This window comes from Thalassophryne amazonica, chromosome 10, assembly GCF_902500255.1.
Source record: "Thalassophryne amazonica chromosome 10, fThaAma1.1, whole genome shotgun sequence".
Taxonomy (NCBI): Eukaryota; Metazoa; Chordata; class Actinopteri; order Batrachoidiformes; family Batrachoididae; genus Thalassophryne; species Thalassophryne amazonica.
This window is the reverse complement of record NC_047112.1, coordinates 82,467,114-82,480,524: the sequence shown is the minus strand read 5'-3', so window position 1 is coordinate 82,480,524 and position 13,411 is coordinate 82,467,114. Positions and strand designations below refer to the sequence as shown.

The 13,411-nt window shown below is 40.7% G+C and overlaps 1 protein-coding gene across 2 annotated transcripts in view; it reads right to left on the bottom strand.

Moving 5' to 3' along the window:
- Window positions 1–11,899, bottom strand: part of LOC117519059 (cadherin-2-like) — a 294,157-nt gene extending 282,258 nt beyond the window's left edge. For both annotated transcript variants that reach the window (XR_004563157.1, XM_034180364.1), the window contains exon 1: window positions 11,642–11,899. Coding sequence is in view for 1 of the 2 variants with exons in the window: in XM_034180364.1 (XP_034036255.1) it covers window positions 11,642–11,683 (42 nt within the window). In the remaining variant the exon portion in view is untranslated. The remainder of the gene's footprint in view (window positions 1–11,641) is intronic.
- Between the last annotated feature and the right edge of the window lie 1,512 nt (window positions 11,900–13,411).

The following is a 13,411-nucleotide window of genomic DNA, read 5'->3' as shown; positions in this document are numbered from 1 at the left end:
ACAACATTGATGTCAATATGCTAGCATTAGCTAAGAGGCTAATTTTAATCTGGACTCCACTTCCATTTCAGCCTTTTTTCCTGAACCTTTCTCTTATACGGCCCGTGTATTACTTTCACCATGGATTTTCAGGTTATCTCACATCAAAACTGCTGCTGCATTTATGTGATATAGTTTGTGTCTCACTGTGTTTATGCTGTGCAACATACTAGAGTGAATATTTATGTCACTCTTTGCTGTTTAAGACCTTCAAACTCAACTCAACTCAACCTTTATTTCTAAAGCACGTTTAAAACAACAGCAGTCAACCAAAGTGCTGTACATAATTAAAAATGGGCACCAAGTTACCCCAATCGTAAATAAATGAATTATAAATAACAATAAAATTACAACAGGCAATAAAACAAATAAAAGACAAATTAAAATAAAGAGTAAAAAGTAGTAGGAAATAATTTAATTTGATTTAATTTAATTTAATGTATTTTATTTACATAGTACCAAATCACAACAAAGCTGCCTCAGGCACAACCCATAAGTAAGGTCTAACCTTACCAAACCCTAGAGCAAGCACACAGGCAACAGTGGTAAGGAAAAACTCCCTCTGATGATATTAAGGAAGAAACCTCAAGCAGACCAGGCTCAAAGGGGTGACCCTTTGCTTGGGTCATGCTACTGAAAGACTACAAATAAGGTATAAATTGTCGGCATTAAGTAGCAGGAAAAACAGATGAAATACTAAAGTGAAACAGAGATGTAACTGCTCATTTAGGAAACACCAGAGAAAAGAAATAGGTTTTTAAAGAGGCTTTAAAAGACTCTAGGGACATGGATGATCTAATATTAAAGGGGAAACTATTCCAGAGCCTGGGGACAGCTGCCACAAAGGCTCTGTCACCTCTCATCTTTAATCTGGTTTTCGGCACCTCCAGCAACAGTTGGTCAGAAGACCTTAAGGCTCTCGTTGGGGTGTGAGGAAAAAGAAGCTCAGAAAGATACACTGGGGCCAAGTCATTGAGGGCTTTAAAAACAATTAAAACAAGTTTAAAATCAACCCGGTAGCGGACCGGAAGCCAGTGAAGAGGAGCCAAGACCAGCGTAATGTGGTAGCAAGACGAGTAGCAGCATTCTGAAAAAGCTGAAGATGGTTTAGAGAGGTCTGATCCAAGCCAATGTACAGAGCGCTACAATAATCTAGTCTATTTGTGATGAAGGCTTGGATAACCTTCTCAAGGTCAATCCTAGAGAAATATGGATTGGACTTAGCTAGGGGACGGAGTTGGAAGAAACTTGTTCAAACAATGGCTCTGATCTGCTTATCAAATTTGAAATGGCTGTCAAAAATCACCCCAAGGTTCCTCACACAGGAGTGAATGTTGGAACCAAGGGGACCCAGGACATCAGCAGGATAACCTTCAAACAGGATAACCTCCATCTTGAATTCATTAAAATGTAATAGGTTAGAACTCATCCGAGATTTGACCTCACTCAAACAATCCAAAAATGGCTGCATTGGATTGTTTGTGCATTGGACTGACTGCATTGCAACCTAAAGAGGAAAATATTTTCTAACCATTTTTTTTCAGAGAGCTTCAGCAAATCTGAAGGGGTTGGGTTCGTAAAACCAGAAATTTTAATGTAATGGTCTTAAAAGTTAAAATACCCAGGGGTAACTTGCCAGGTTGTGTCCTACCAGGATGACCATTTGAAGGCCATTTGATGACCATTTTTTATGAAGTTGAACTGTAACTCACAGTTGGAAGCATTCCAGAAAACTGGCAGGTATAATTTCTTGCAATTTAGTTGTCAAACACAGTGAGATCTCTGAAATTTTATTGACTGGTCATCAGTGAGAAAATTATTAAAGTAGCACATGCAAAGTTATTATTTCGGTCCCATGTCTTTTGACTGCCCCCAATGTTTTTTGTTTGTTTGTTTGTTTTGTATTGTTTTGGTGGGGGGGGGGGGGGGGGGTGTCACCACAGTATATCCAGTGGTAAATTCTCAATGGAATTTGAGACAGGTTTTACACTGGATGCCCTTCCTGATGCAACTCCATTTCTACTTCACCAAACACACACAGCTGCTGGTCATCTGAATTGGCCTCCAAGTCAAGTACTAATTAAGACCTACTCTGATTCACTTTTGAGATCTGATGGCATCAGATGCATGCAAAGAAAACTAAGAGAGCTTTCAGACTTGGATAATTTTAAGTGACTGTTCCAAAAGGAGGAAAATGCCCTTATTTGTTCTTTATCGCTTATTTGGAGGGATTTTCGTTATGATTTTTGTTTTGTTTCCCTTTTGTTATGAGATAACTTTTGAGAAAACTTAGACTTTATTTGGCCGCATTATTAATTTGTGGATTATAACTTTTTTATGATGTCAATTGATTCTTTCCAATTTACCTCTGCACAGGAGCTTGACCTAAAAATTTTTGATGAACGAAAATACTTTATCATAATGTATATATAAGAGTGCACTTTTTCCACTTTCATGAGCAGAAGCAAAATTCTGATGTAGTGTATATTTAATAGTGTAGGATTAGGCATGCAGCGGGTGGCAAACTCCTGCCTTGCAGGCCTCATTTGGTCACAGATCACCTGCCTTAATGTCTTTTTCAGCTCTACACAATTCCCCTCGATTTTGTCAGGATTTATGGCAAGTCATTCAGAGTGCTGACAAAGCTGTTTCTGAAGTAAGGAACTGATCATGGGTTTATTTAAGGACCGGGTCATAAGGATCTATGTCTGTGGTACTATTGATTTTTGGCTATGCATACATGTCAACCCCTTTGAGGTCAACACAAATCAACACAAAATCCTTATAACCTCCAAATCGCACCAAAATCTGTTTTATTACAGTACACACAACCGCATAGCGGTATCACATAACTGGGGTTTTGTCCACATATTAACAACTAACACCAGGGATCTCCATGGGCTCTTTTATGGTAGAAGTCCTCCACAGTTAAATCCTCTTACTCCTCTTTAAAATTGCTTGCTCTCAATAAAATCAATGTCTACAAGTACATTGTAGGTATTTTGTACAAACTCAATATATTTCCCGTAAATATAGTGTCACACAGCTGTTCTATTTTTACAGAAACAAGCACTCACAAAGTAACAGATCACTGCTCCTAACAATCTTTGGCCCTACCGTCTGAGACTGCTCTGCCCTACGATTGGATATTGGAAAACCATGTGACGATGAACCAATTCCGATTGGACACTCACATTGTGCACGTCATCACACAGCTTCTATGAGGAGTACAAAGATGGTGGATGGCTGGCTGAAAGTCAGCGGAGTTAACTTTTCAGCAAAAAAAATAAGCTTCTATCTCATATCATTAAAAAATTATTTATAATTTAGTAAAACTTGTCCTCAGCCGTCGTATATGACGGCGTCGGCTCCAGAGGGTTAAGAAAAACAACAGTAAAATAAATTTACAACAGAAAACCCTGAATATCTGTAAGACTTTATTTGTATGTCCGTATGACTCTGAAACTTGGAAAAAATATGTGTAATCAGGGCTTAATTTGAGGGGGAGCAAGCCGGAGCGCGCTCCGGAACCTCGGACGCGCGCTCCGGGACCTCTGACGTTGGCTCCGCCAGCTATTTATCCCTTTATCTATGGTGATGGCGCCCACACCATATTTTCCATATGTATCAGTGCATTGTTAAGCTAACACCAAGGGCTTTCCAATGATATATGGTGTATTACGGTAAACGTAAGCCTGTGATGTCATAACGCAGAGGAAAAACACAGAAGTTTCACACTAGTGCGCCACTGATTCTCATTACCGTAAGTTCTCATGTAAGCCCTCACTCTGAAAAATTTCAACACTGACAGCAAGCCAAGAACCCGTGCTTTCCAACAGTATGCTATATGTTGCATATATTACGGTAAAGTGCGTTCAGTGACTTTTGAAACGAGGGAAAAGTATGAAAAAGAGCGCAAAAGTGACAGAAAAGTACAGAGACATACAGCAAACATGAATGTAGTCATTTTTGAGGAAAAGGCAGGGTGTTAGTGTCATTTGTGAAGGTGTGTGTGCGTGTTTGTGTGGGTGTGCAGTTTATTTTAAGTGTGGCGCACAGCATTGTTTGCAAGTTGCACCAAGAAGGACACCCAGCATAAAAAAAAAAAAACATACCAAAATGAAGTTGCTCAATACAGGATTCGCTATGGTGACCCTGAGTAAAACCGGTAGAACCAGAAAGAAACACAACAGAATATTTAAGCGAATGTCCAAAGCTAGTTAAGTCTAGGAGTGTGCACTGGTGCCACCAATCACCACATCCGCAACACTACAGAACCACCCCAGGTCCACCCAACCTAGCACACAACTGATCCAATATTTATAGGATTATTGTTATAGTACATGTTACCAATAAGTATCCGGTGGGTCACTTTATAATCGTCATACTAAGTAGTTGGTGATGGATTATTGTATAGCCATTGTACATGATTGCACGTTGTTCTGTGTTGTAACACTCACATTTGTCTTCTGCAGAATAAACATGTGAGCATTGCTCACTGGCAAGTTGGGTAAAGAGTTTTGGCACTCATTTAATATTGACCAAGAAATTTTTTTCAATAATTAATTAATTAATTAAAAAATAATAATACAGACATACATACACTCAACACAACAACTGGCACACTTTGATGAACTGACAGTAAACCACCACTTTCAAATCTAGTTTTCTTTAGAGATGTCAGGGGATGAATAGATGAATATTTCCATGTCACGGAACATGTTTTATGCCTTATATACAGTAAAATCACCAGTGTAAAATTAACACTGTCCATGTTAATTTTACACTGGTGATTTTACTGTGTAGGTCTTTAACAATCAAGAAATTGAATCAATATTATTTTCAATGCTAATTATGTCTAGGATATAGAGTTTCAAAAACTGAGTGACCATGAAAGAAGACTAATCAGAAAAGCCACCCAAGCTACCCATTGCAAATCTGAATTAGTTATAGGCTTCTGTGGTGTGACTGAAGAAACCAAGCATAGTACAACTTTTGTTGGAATACCAGTCAGTTTTATGGATTTTTAAACAGGTCAACTCTTAGCTTGAGTCTCCCATATGCCTTGTCACAAACTCTAATTGAAGTTTTACATCTTTTTAAGAAAATTCTTTGTCGTGGATGTCTTGCGGTAGACTCCAACCCCCTATGACACTTAGCAAGAATAAGTGCACGGGTTCAGAAAATTGATGGACGTATGGACATACGAACGATGGATGAGTGTTTTTCTTGGTGGCTTCCTGAAGTAGTCTCCTACTTGCATGGAAACTCTGTTTGTGAAAACTGCATATTCATGTAAATGAAGTCCAAGTCATATTCGACGACTTGGATATATTTATGTATCCAACCGCTGATTTGTCTCAATAAAACTGGCGGTTTACTCTATATTTAATTTAATCTTTATTTAACCAGGATAGCACCATTGAGACTGAGACCTCGTTTGTAAAGGATACCCAGACATTTATAAAGTTTCCAATTCACCTAATGCATGTCTTTAAATGTAGGAGGGAACCCACACAAACACAGAGAACATGCAAATTCCACACAGAAAGGCCACAGGTGGGACTCGAACCCATGATTGTCTTGCTGTGAAGCAACAGAGCTACTAAGCCACAATGCCGCTAATAAAACCGTGCTATTAACAAAAGTGTGCCAATAACGATGTAGAATGGAGGCCAGCACAGTGAAGTGAATTGAGAGTCTACAACTCGCCCGGACACCAACCCATCACAGGTTGCTTCCGCAACCAAGGTCGGTGTCCCGACGAGATGATCTACCCGTCGAGAGGATCTCCACCACGCAACTGCGCATGCACATGCATGAGCAGTTCTCTCTATCCCGGACTTTAACACCTCCCCCCATCAAGTTTATCTACCTCTCTTTACCGCGCAACTGTGGATGCGCAGTTCCCTGTAAGGATGAGCTCCCCGTCATCTAACGACAATATTCATCTTTAAAGACAGCGTGTGTACATACAAGTTATGGAAAGACCAAACTTATGTGGGTTTTCTACTTTTCTTCAGTGGGTGAGCTTAAGTTGATGGGTAAGGTGCGCACGTGCAGTTGCAACTTAAATAGGCACGTGACCGGTCGAGATGAGCTCCACTACCAAAGAAAACCCACCTAAGTTTTGTCTTTACATAAAAATAGAGTAATATGTATCTTTTCAGTTTTAAAAAAGTAAAGACTTGCATGTGCAGGCTGTCTCTAAAGCAGAATATTGTCATGGGAATATTGTCAGCTCGACGGGGGAGCTCAACTTGGCACACATAACTGTTGATTTGCGCTACGGGGATATTAATTTGACAGGGCAACTCATCTTGACGGGACACAGGTACCCATGTACAGTTAGGTGGACTGGGACAATGCAGATGAGGTGCCTTGTCCAAGAACACAGACAGGTAGTGCTAAGCACACACATGGAATCAAATTCTATAGGACTCTGTTTGATAGGACTTGTACTACCCCACTCTAATGCATTAATGCATTTTTGTTGTACCTAGATCTACCTTTGGGCATTTTCTTAAGCATTATCATGATACAAAATAGAAAATTAGTTTGTTGCCATTCATTTCTGAACATATTAAAATTTCTCTGTTTAAAATTCTTGAGTGGCAGTAATTTAGTGATGGCCAGAATGCACACACACACACACACACACACACACACACACACACACACACACACACACACACACACACACACACACACACACACACACACACACACACACACACACACACACACACTCATCTTCAACTGCTTTGTCCAATTAAGGGTCAGGGGGAGCTGGAGCCTATCCCAGCAGTCACAGAGAGCGAGGTGGAGTACACCCTGAACAGGACGCCAGTCTGTTGCAGGGCCACATATAGACAAACAAACACAGCCACACCTGCACACACACCTACGAACAATTTAAAGTTTCCAATCCATCCAACTTGCGTGTTTTTGGATGTGGAAGGAAGCTGGAGCACCCGGAGGGAACCCACGCAAACACGGGGAGAACACGCAAACTCCACACAGAAAGGCCACAGGTGGGAATCGAACCCATGACCTTCTCGCTGTGAGGCAACAGTGCTAACCACTAATCCACTGTGCTGCCGGGCAGAATGCAGAGTTTCCCAAATTTGAAGAAAGTCATAAAACGTATCGTTAAAGTTGCAGCAAGCAATTAGTTTTAACATTGATGATGCTATTGACGTTTTCCTAATTAATCAGCTGCAAAATGTCTGAAAATAATGAGAAACACTTCGGTGAAACAAAGTTGTCTTCAAGTATTTTTTTTCCAATAACAATCTGAACCCAGAGTTACTCAGTTCATTGTGATGTTAGAAGGCACAATAACAAAGCTCTAACATTTAAAAAGCAGGAATCATGGAATAATTTGTATTTTATGCAACATATTAAATTTGATACTCAGTTATTTGATTGTCACAGTACTCTAGCTGTTGACGCCCTGAGCCAATCTGCTTCCCAGCAGCCACTTCATTTATGATCTCTGCAGTGGGGTGATGGGCTGAAAGCCATTTTTAGTAAAACCGTTAGCATCACTTTGGCTGGGCCTCTGTAGCACGGCTTCAATTTAAAAAATCCAACAAAACGTTTGGGGTTTTGTTCCTGTCAGAAATGACATGTTGTGTTTGATCCGTTGAGTAAACCCAGGTTAGTATAAACTGCTGCATCAGTAATGACAGTGACTAATGAGTTCCAATTCATCACCAAACAAAATGCTACAGCTCTTCAGGAAACAAACAAGCAGCGACTGTACAAGTTTGGAAACAAGCTACAAAGCTGATTCTAACGACACAAATTCAACTGTAAAGAAGCAATAGAACAGTGTGACCAAACGTTCTGTTTTCCCAGGACGTCCTGGTTTCTCTGAGAAGCCTATCTGAATTTGTGTCTTTGCTTATAGATAGTATTTTGTAATATAACAATTTTCTGTCCATACAGAGGAAGCATACTTTCAATGTAGGCATCTTTGAGTAAACTTCGAGTGTCTCATTGCTGGGCCGAGTGTCCTGGTTTTTCGGTAGTCAAAATATTCACCCTATGATACAACATATAAGTGATTATGTTGTAATATTAATGGATCTTATGATTGAGCAGTTCTTGGAAAAATACCATTAAATCTAATTAAAAATATTGAATTTGACATTTGTCAGAAAAAATAACAAACTTGATCGATATATGTTTGTTGTCCTGTTTCCCCTGGTTGAATATTTGATTAATTCAATCAACATTCCAAGTTTGTGACTTTCTCTGTTCCACTTCACCATAAAGCTGTGACTGGTGGGGTAACAGACAGAAGTTACACAATGTATAGTTGCTCCAATCACAGTTACAGAAGTCTACAACCCTTTCAGAGTTGTCATGAGTGCCTTGGTGTCATTCCTCACATCACTTACTCATTGGTTGAAAGTAAGACATCCTTTGGCGTGATATGAGCCCAATAAAGTTCTTGTTCAAAACAACCAATCTAGATTTTTAACAATGTATTTTAAACCATGTACCAATATAATTGGTTGGTCTGGTAGCATTGGTTATTTTTCCAAGTACATCAGCCTGTGGCAAGTTCCATTGGGCTTCCTCATTACCACTCTACTGGTACAGTGGGCAATGCAACATTGTTATTTTTTATTGTTTCTGCTTATGGGAAATGATGGACTTCTCAGTTCAACCAGCTAATGCTTAACCTAGGCTCATGTGTCATATATTACACTGACAGTGTGAAGAACCTTGGGGTAATTTTTGATCCCATGTTGTCCTTTGACCTCCACATTAGAGATATTATGAGGCCTGCTTTTTTCCTCCTGTGAATTATAGCGAAGATTCATCCCATCCTGTCTATGGCTGATGCTGAGACCCTGATTCATGCATTTGTGTCTTCTAGATTGGACTACTGCAATGTGCTATTTTCTGGTTTGCCGGAGTCCAGGATGAGGGTCTCCAATTGGTTCAAAATGCTGCTGCCAGACTCAGAAAGTTTGACCACATTGCACTCATTTAGGCATCTCTTCACTGGGTTCCTGTCCCTGTGACATCAGATTTTAAGGTTCTGCTATTACCCTATGAAATTATTCACTAGTACCTCCCTACTTTGCTTACCTAATTAAACCCTACGTACCAGCTCGGGCTCTGCATTCTCAGGGTGCAGGACTACTTTGTGTCCCTATGGTGAATAAAAAATATGCGAGTCACAGAGCTTTCTCTTATCATGCACCTGTTTTTTGTGGAATGATCTCTGTATGGAGATAAAACAGCCTGATTCTATAGAGACATTTAAGTCCAGACAAAAGACATGTTTAGTTTCCCTTTCATGTGGTTAGCATACTGACATAGTATGGTACTATGCTTCCTATCCTTTTAAATTTATTTTATTAGTAATAGAACAGGTCCCAGCCACAACTTCATCTAAATTCTGGGTCTGTTAGTGAATCTTAGGGCTCGTGGTTGAAGATCACATTAGTCTTTTCTTTGCTTTCTTGTCAATTTACTGCTGCTGAATTATACCTTAGGTGTGGTTTTTCCGGCCGATTGAGTCTGCTGTTTTTCCTCTCAGAGGTCCAGAGGGCAATGCGCAGAGTGGCGTCTGGGGACAACGGTATACTGGACTGACTTCCAGATGCTGTGCCCGAAGCTGATGCAGCAGATGTTGTTTTGATTTCCGTTTATCTGTTTCTTCAGCTCTGTAAAACTTGGTAAAATCCTTGTAACCCTTAGAATAACCTAAGCAGTGGGTCACTCCTTTGAGTCTGAACTGCTTGAGGTTTCTTCCTCAACTCATCAGAGGGAGTTTTTTGCCAAAACTGGAGCAACTTTAACTTTTGACCCCTGTACAAACTGAAACTGACCTTTGTCACCATTCTTGCTGTTTTTACACCATAACTCCAGAACATTCAGTTATAGATAGTCCAAACTATACCTTTTTGGAATCATTGTCATCAGATACATAATGTGGTATCACTTTCAATATAACTGGAACATTTTTTTTTTATTTTGACCCTGTGCAATTCTTCAATTGACCCCTACTTGGCCCCCAAATTCAAATGGCTAAAGTTATTTTTCTACAATATGTACCAAAAGGTATACACAGTCAAATGTTGGTGCTTGTAACCAGATTCTTACAGTTATCTGCTATACTAAGTGGTTAATGTGCCTGGTTTCAGTGCGGAAAATTCCCAGTTCAAATCCCACCCCTGCAACATTTCTCCATGTAATGTGGAGTTACGTCATGAAGGGCATCCCACGTAAAACCTGTGCCAAATCAACCACCTTGGATCTGCTGCGGCGACCCCGAGTGAAAACAAGGGAGCAGCCGAAGGGACTCACTGTGTAGATTTGATGCGCAGTTTTACTGTCCAAATACTTATGAGCCTGGCTGTGGGGTCATAAGAATTTGTTGTATCAAAATCAAAATTCTGACTGTGACATATATGAAATTTGTGAAGCGATGAACCTTGAAAAGAGTTTAAAGGAACCTTTTTGTTTCCCAACAGATAAAACAGATCTCAACTGTCATCAAAACGTAAGCAGCTGTTGTCTACACAACATTTGCCTAATTTTTGCATCATCCCAAATGCACACAGACACACACTTGCTCACATAACCTCCATCCTCCCCATTTGGTTGATGTGAAGAGCAAATATGACAAATCAAACAGGTCTGGTTCATTTAATCTGGCGAAACTGTGGTGACCCCAAAAACTGGGAAAGACATTAAAATAAAAAGAAATGATCATTTAGAGAAATTGCTTTGCAGAAACAGTAAAATGCATGTGGTTTATACCACACAGGGTAAGAATTCTGATATGATCCCAAATGGTTCTTGTGTTCAGGTTCCAAATTGGAAACCCAGTTTGATGCGCTTTTCGCCTGTTCAACCAAACTCCATTCAAAAATGTGCCAATTCTCATTCATCTTCTTCCTAGTTAATCTAAACAGAAGCTTTACAGAAACTATCGTCTGCTGAGTTCAATAAAAGGCAACTTTATCTCGGTGAGAACGCGCCGACTCTCACCGGCGGCCCCACGGTGTTCTCCAAACAATCAGAGTTTTATCTCGGGAAAAGTTTTCTAAAACAAAAGCAGCTTTTTTTTTTTTTTTTTTTGAATGACGTTAAAAATGAGGTATTTGCAAGCGGAGCTCTGCGGATGCTGACTGGGGAGATGAAGTCTCTCTGCGCGCCTGGTGTCGTGTTAAAGTGACGTGAGGCTGCAGCTGTCATCCCGGCTGATTTACGGCGCACACGCATCGCTGCATTACGCGCAGCTTTATATCCCTCAGCAGCACTCTTCCATTCAGCTTTGTCATCCTAAACGGTGACGTTCCCTCAGGTGGATATTTTTTTTCTTTTTTGCACATCGGTGCATTCGGTGTGTTGCGCGCACGCAACCTGCAGCGCTGCCGGAGTAAAAAAAATACAATAAAAAAATGTGAGATCAGCAGCATTTGGCTGCTGACTCCGGCGCTGCTGCTGCTGGCCTTTTTTATTATTTAGTGGGATAAAAAAAAAAAAAACTAAAATGCAACAACAAGCAGCAGGATGTTATTGCATGCAGTCTGATTTTATTGTGCGCGATGTGCATTCTGAAATATTTTACCTGCAGAATCGCCGGCAGCATCCAAATCCTACAAAGACGCATTTTGATGTCTTTATAATTCCTCCTTCCAGAACGATCAGAGACCTTCACGAGGCGCTGGAGCACAGATATATATATATATATATATATATATATATTTTTTTTTTAATTCCCGGTAAATCCAGGCGGTATGAGGCAGCCTGCCTCCTCCACTAGCCCTGCTCTGTGTCTGCGCGCTCTGCCCGGCTCAGCGGCACTCCAGACTGCCTGGGACTGACTCCAGCCGCCCCCTCCGCGTCTCGGTGTCGCCCCCTCACGGACACTGTGCGCACTGAGAGTCCGGCTGCAGAGGTGATAGAAGATAAATGGCTCAGAAGACGGGGATCAGCTCCTCCAAACTACAGAGGAGGAGATGGTCTTTAAATATTTGAAGCTGGATTAGATATTTATGATGTCATAAAGTGAGAATCTTTGATAAAAGGAAAACCAAACACAGTATCTCTGTGGGTAGTGCTCTTAAGTAAAAAGGTCTGGGGTATATGCCACCCATGCCCACTTCTTTTTTATTTGGAGTTTAAGTGTACCTTTAAAATCTCTGTGGGTTTCTTTTGGCCACTGTGATTTCATCCCACTCTTTTAAAGTCTGCTCCTTTGCCTCTGACCAAGGCAGCATCTCTACATGTGGAGATGGTCCAAAAGGGTGCCAGCTGTGGCTTCTCACTGCTCCTTGTCACTGAATTGTGTCTAACTGTAATTACAATGGGTTAAATACAGAGCACAAATTTCGTTATGAATGTACAATAACTCGGGTGGGGGGGCGGGGAACAGGAAGACAGAGGCCAGGAATGAGAGGAACAGTAGTAGCCAGTAACCCAGTATTGATCAGTATGTCTGGTATTTATATTTATATTTGCAAACTGTTTTTCTTTTTTACTTTCACTTTTGATACTCTGTGTGCTTCTTACCCTGTGTGCTGCTATACAATACTACTGGAACCTCAATTTCTCTGAAGGAGTCTTCCCTAATAAAGTTCTATGTAATCTATTCTAATCTAACAATGAGGGCCATTCTTCTATTTCTTAGAATTTCCCAGTGTCAAAGAAACTTTTATGCAGATTTGGATGACCATCAAAATTTGGTCAACTCTACCTTCACTCATCAAATGTTGAGAGTGTAAATTGAGTGCATTGGTTGGTAGAAAATAATCTTTCCATTCACCAGTTGATTTATGTTCCTATCCTCATCTGTGGTCAGGACCGTTGGGTAATGACCAAAAGAACAAGGTGAAGGATACAAGCAGTGGATATGAGATTACTGCGCTGGGTAACTGTGCTTACATTCAGGAACAGGGTGAGAGGCTTGAATATATGGAAAGGACTCTGAGTGGATCCACTGGTTCTTCACATCGAACATAGCCAGCCGAGGTGGGTCAGGCATCTGGTGAGGATGCCCTCTCATTGTTTCTGGGGAGGTCTTCTAGCTAAATGCCAATAGGAGTGGGCCCCAAGAAGATCCAGGACATGCTGGAGGGATTGTATTCCCCAGCTGTCTTGGGAACATCTCTGGATTCCCCCAGGAAGAGTTAGAGGACAGGCGAAGGATTGGGAAGTTTGGAATGAGCTGTTCAGTCAACTGCCACTGCAACCCAGATCTGGATAAGTAGCAGAAAATGAATAAATTAATACCTTCACCCAGATATAATGCCCCTACAAAGTTTGATCATACACCAATGAATGATAACGTTGTGACCACTTGCCAAATATTGTGTAGGTCTCCCTTCTGACATCAAAA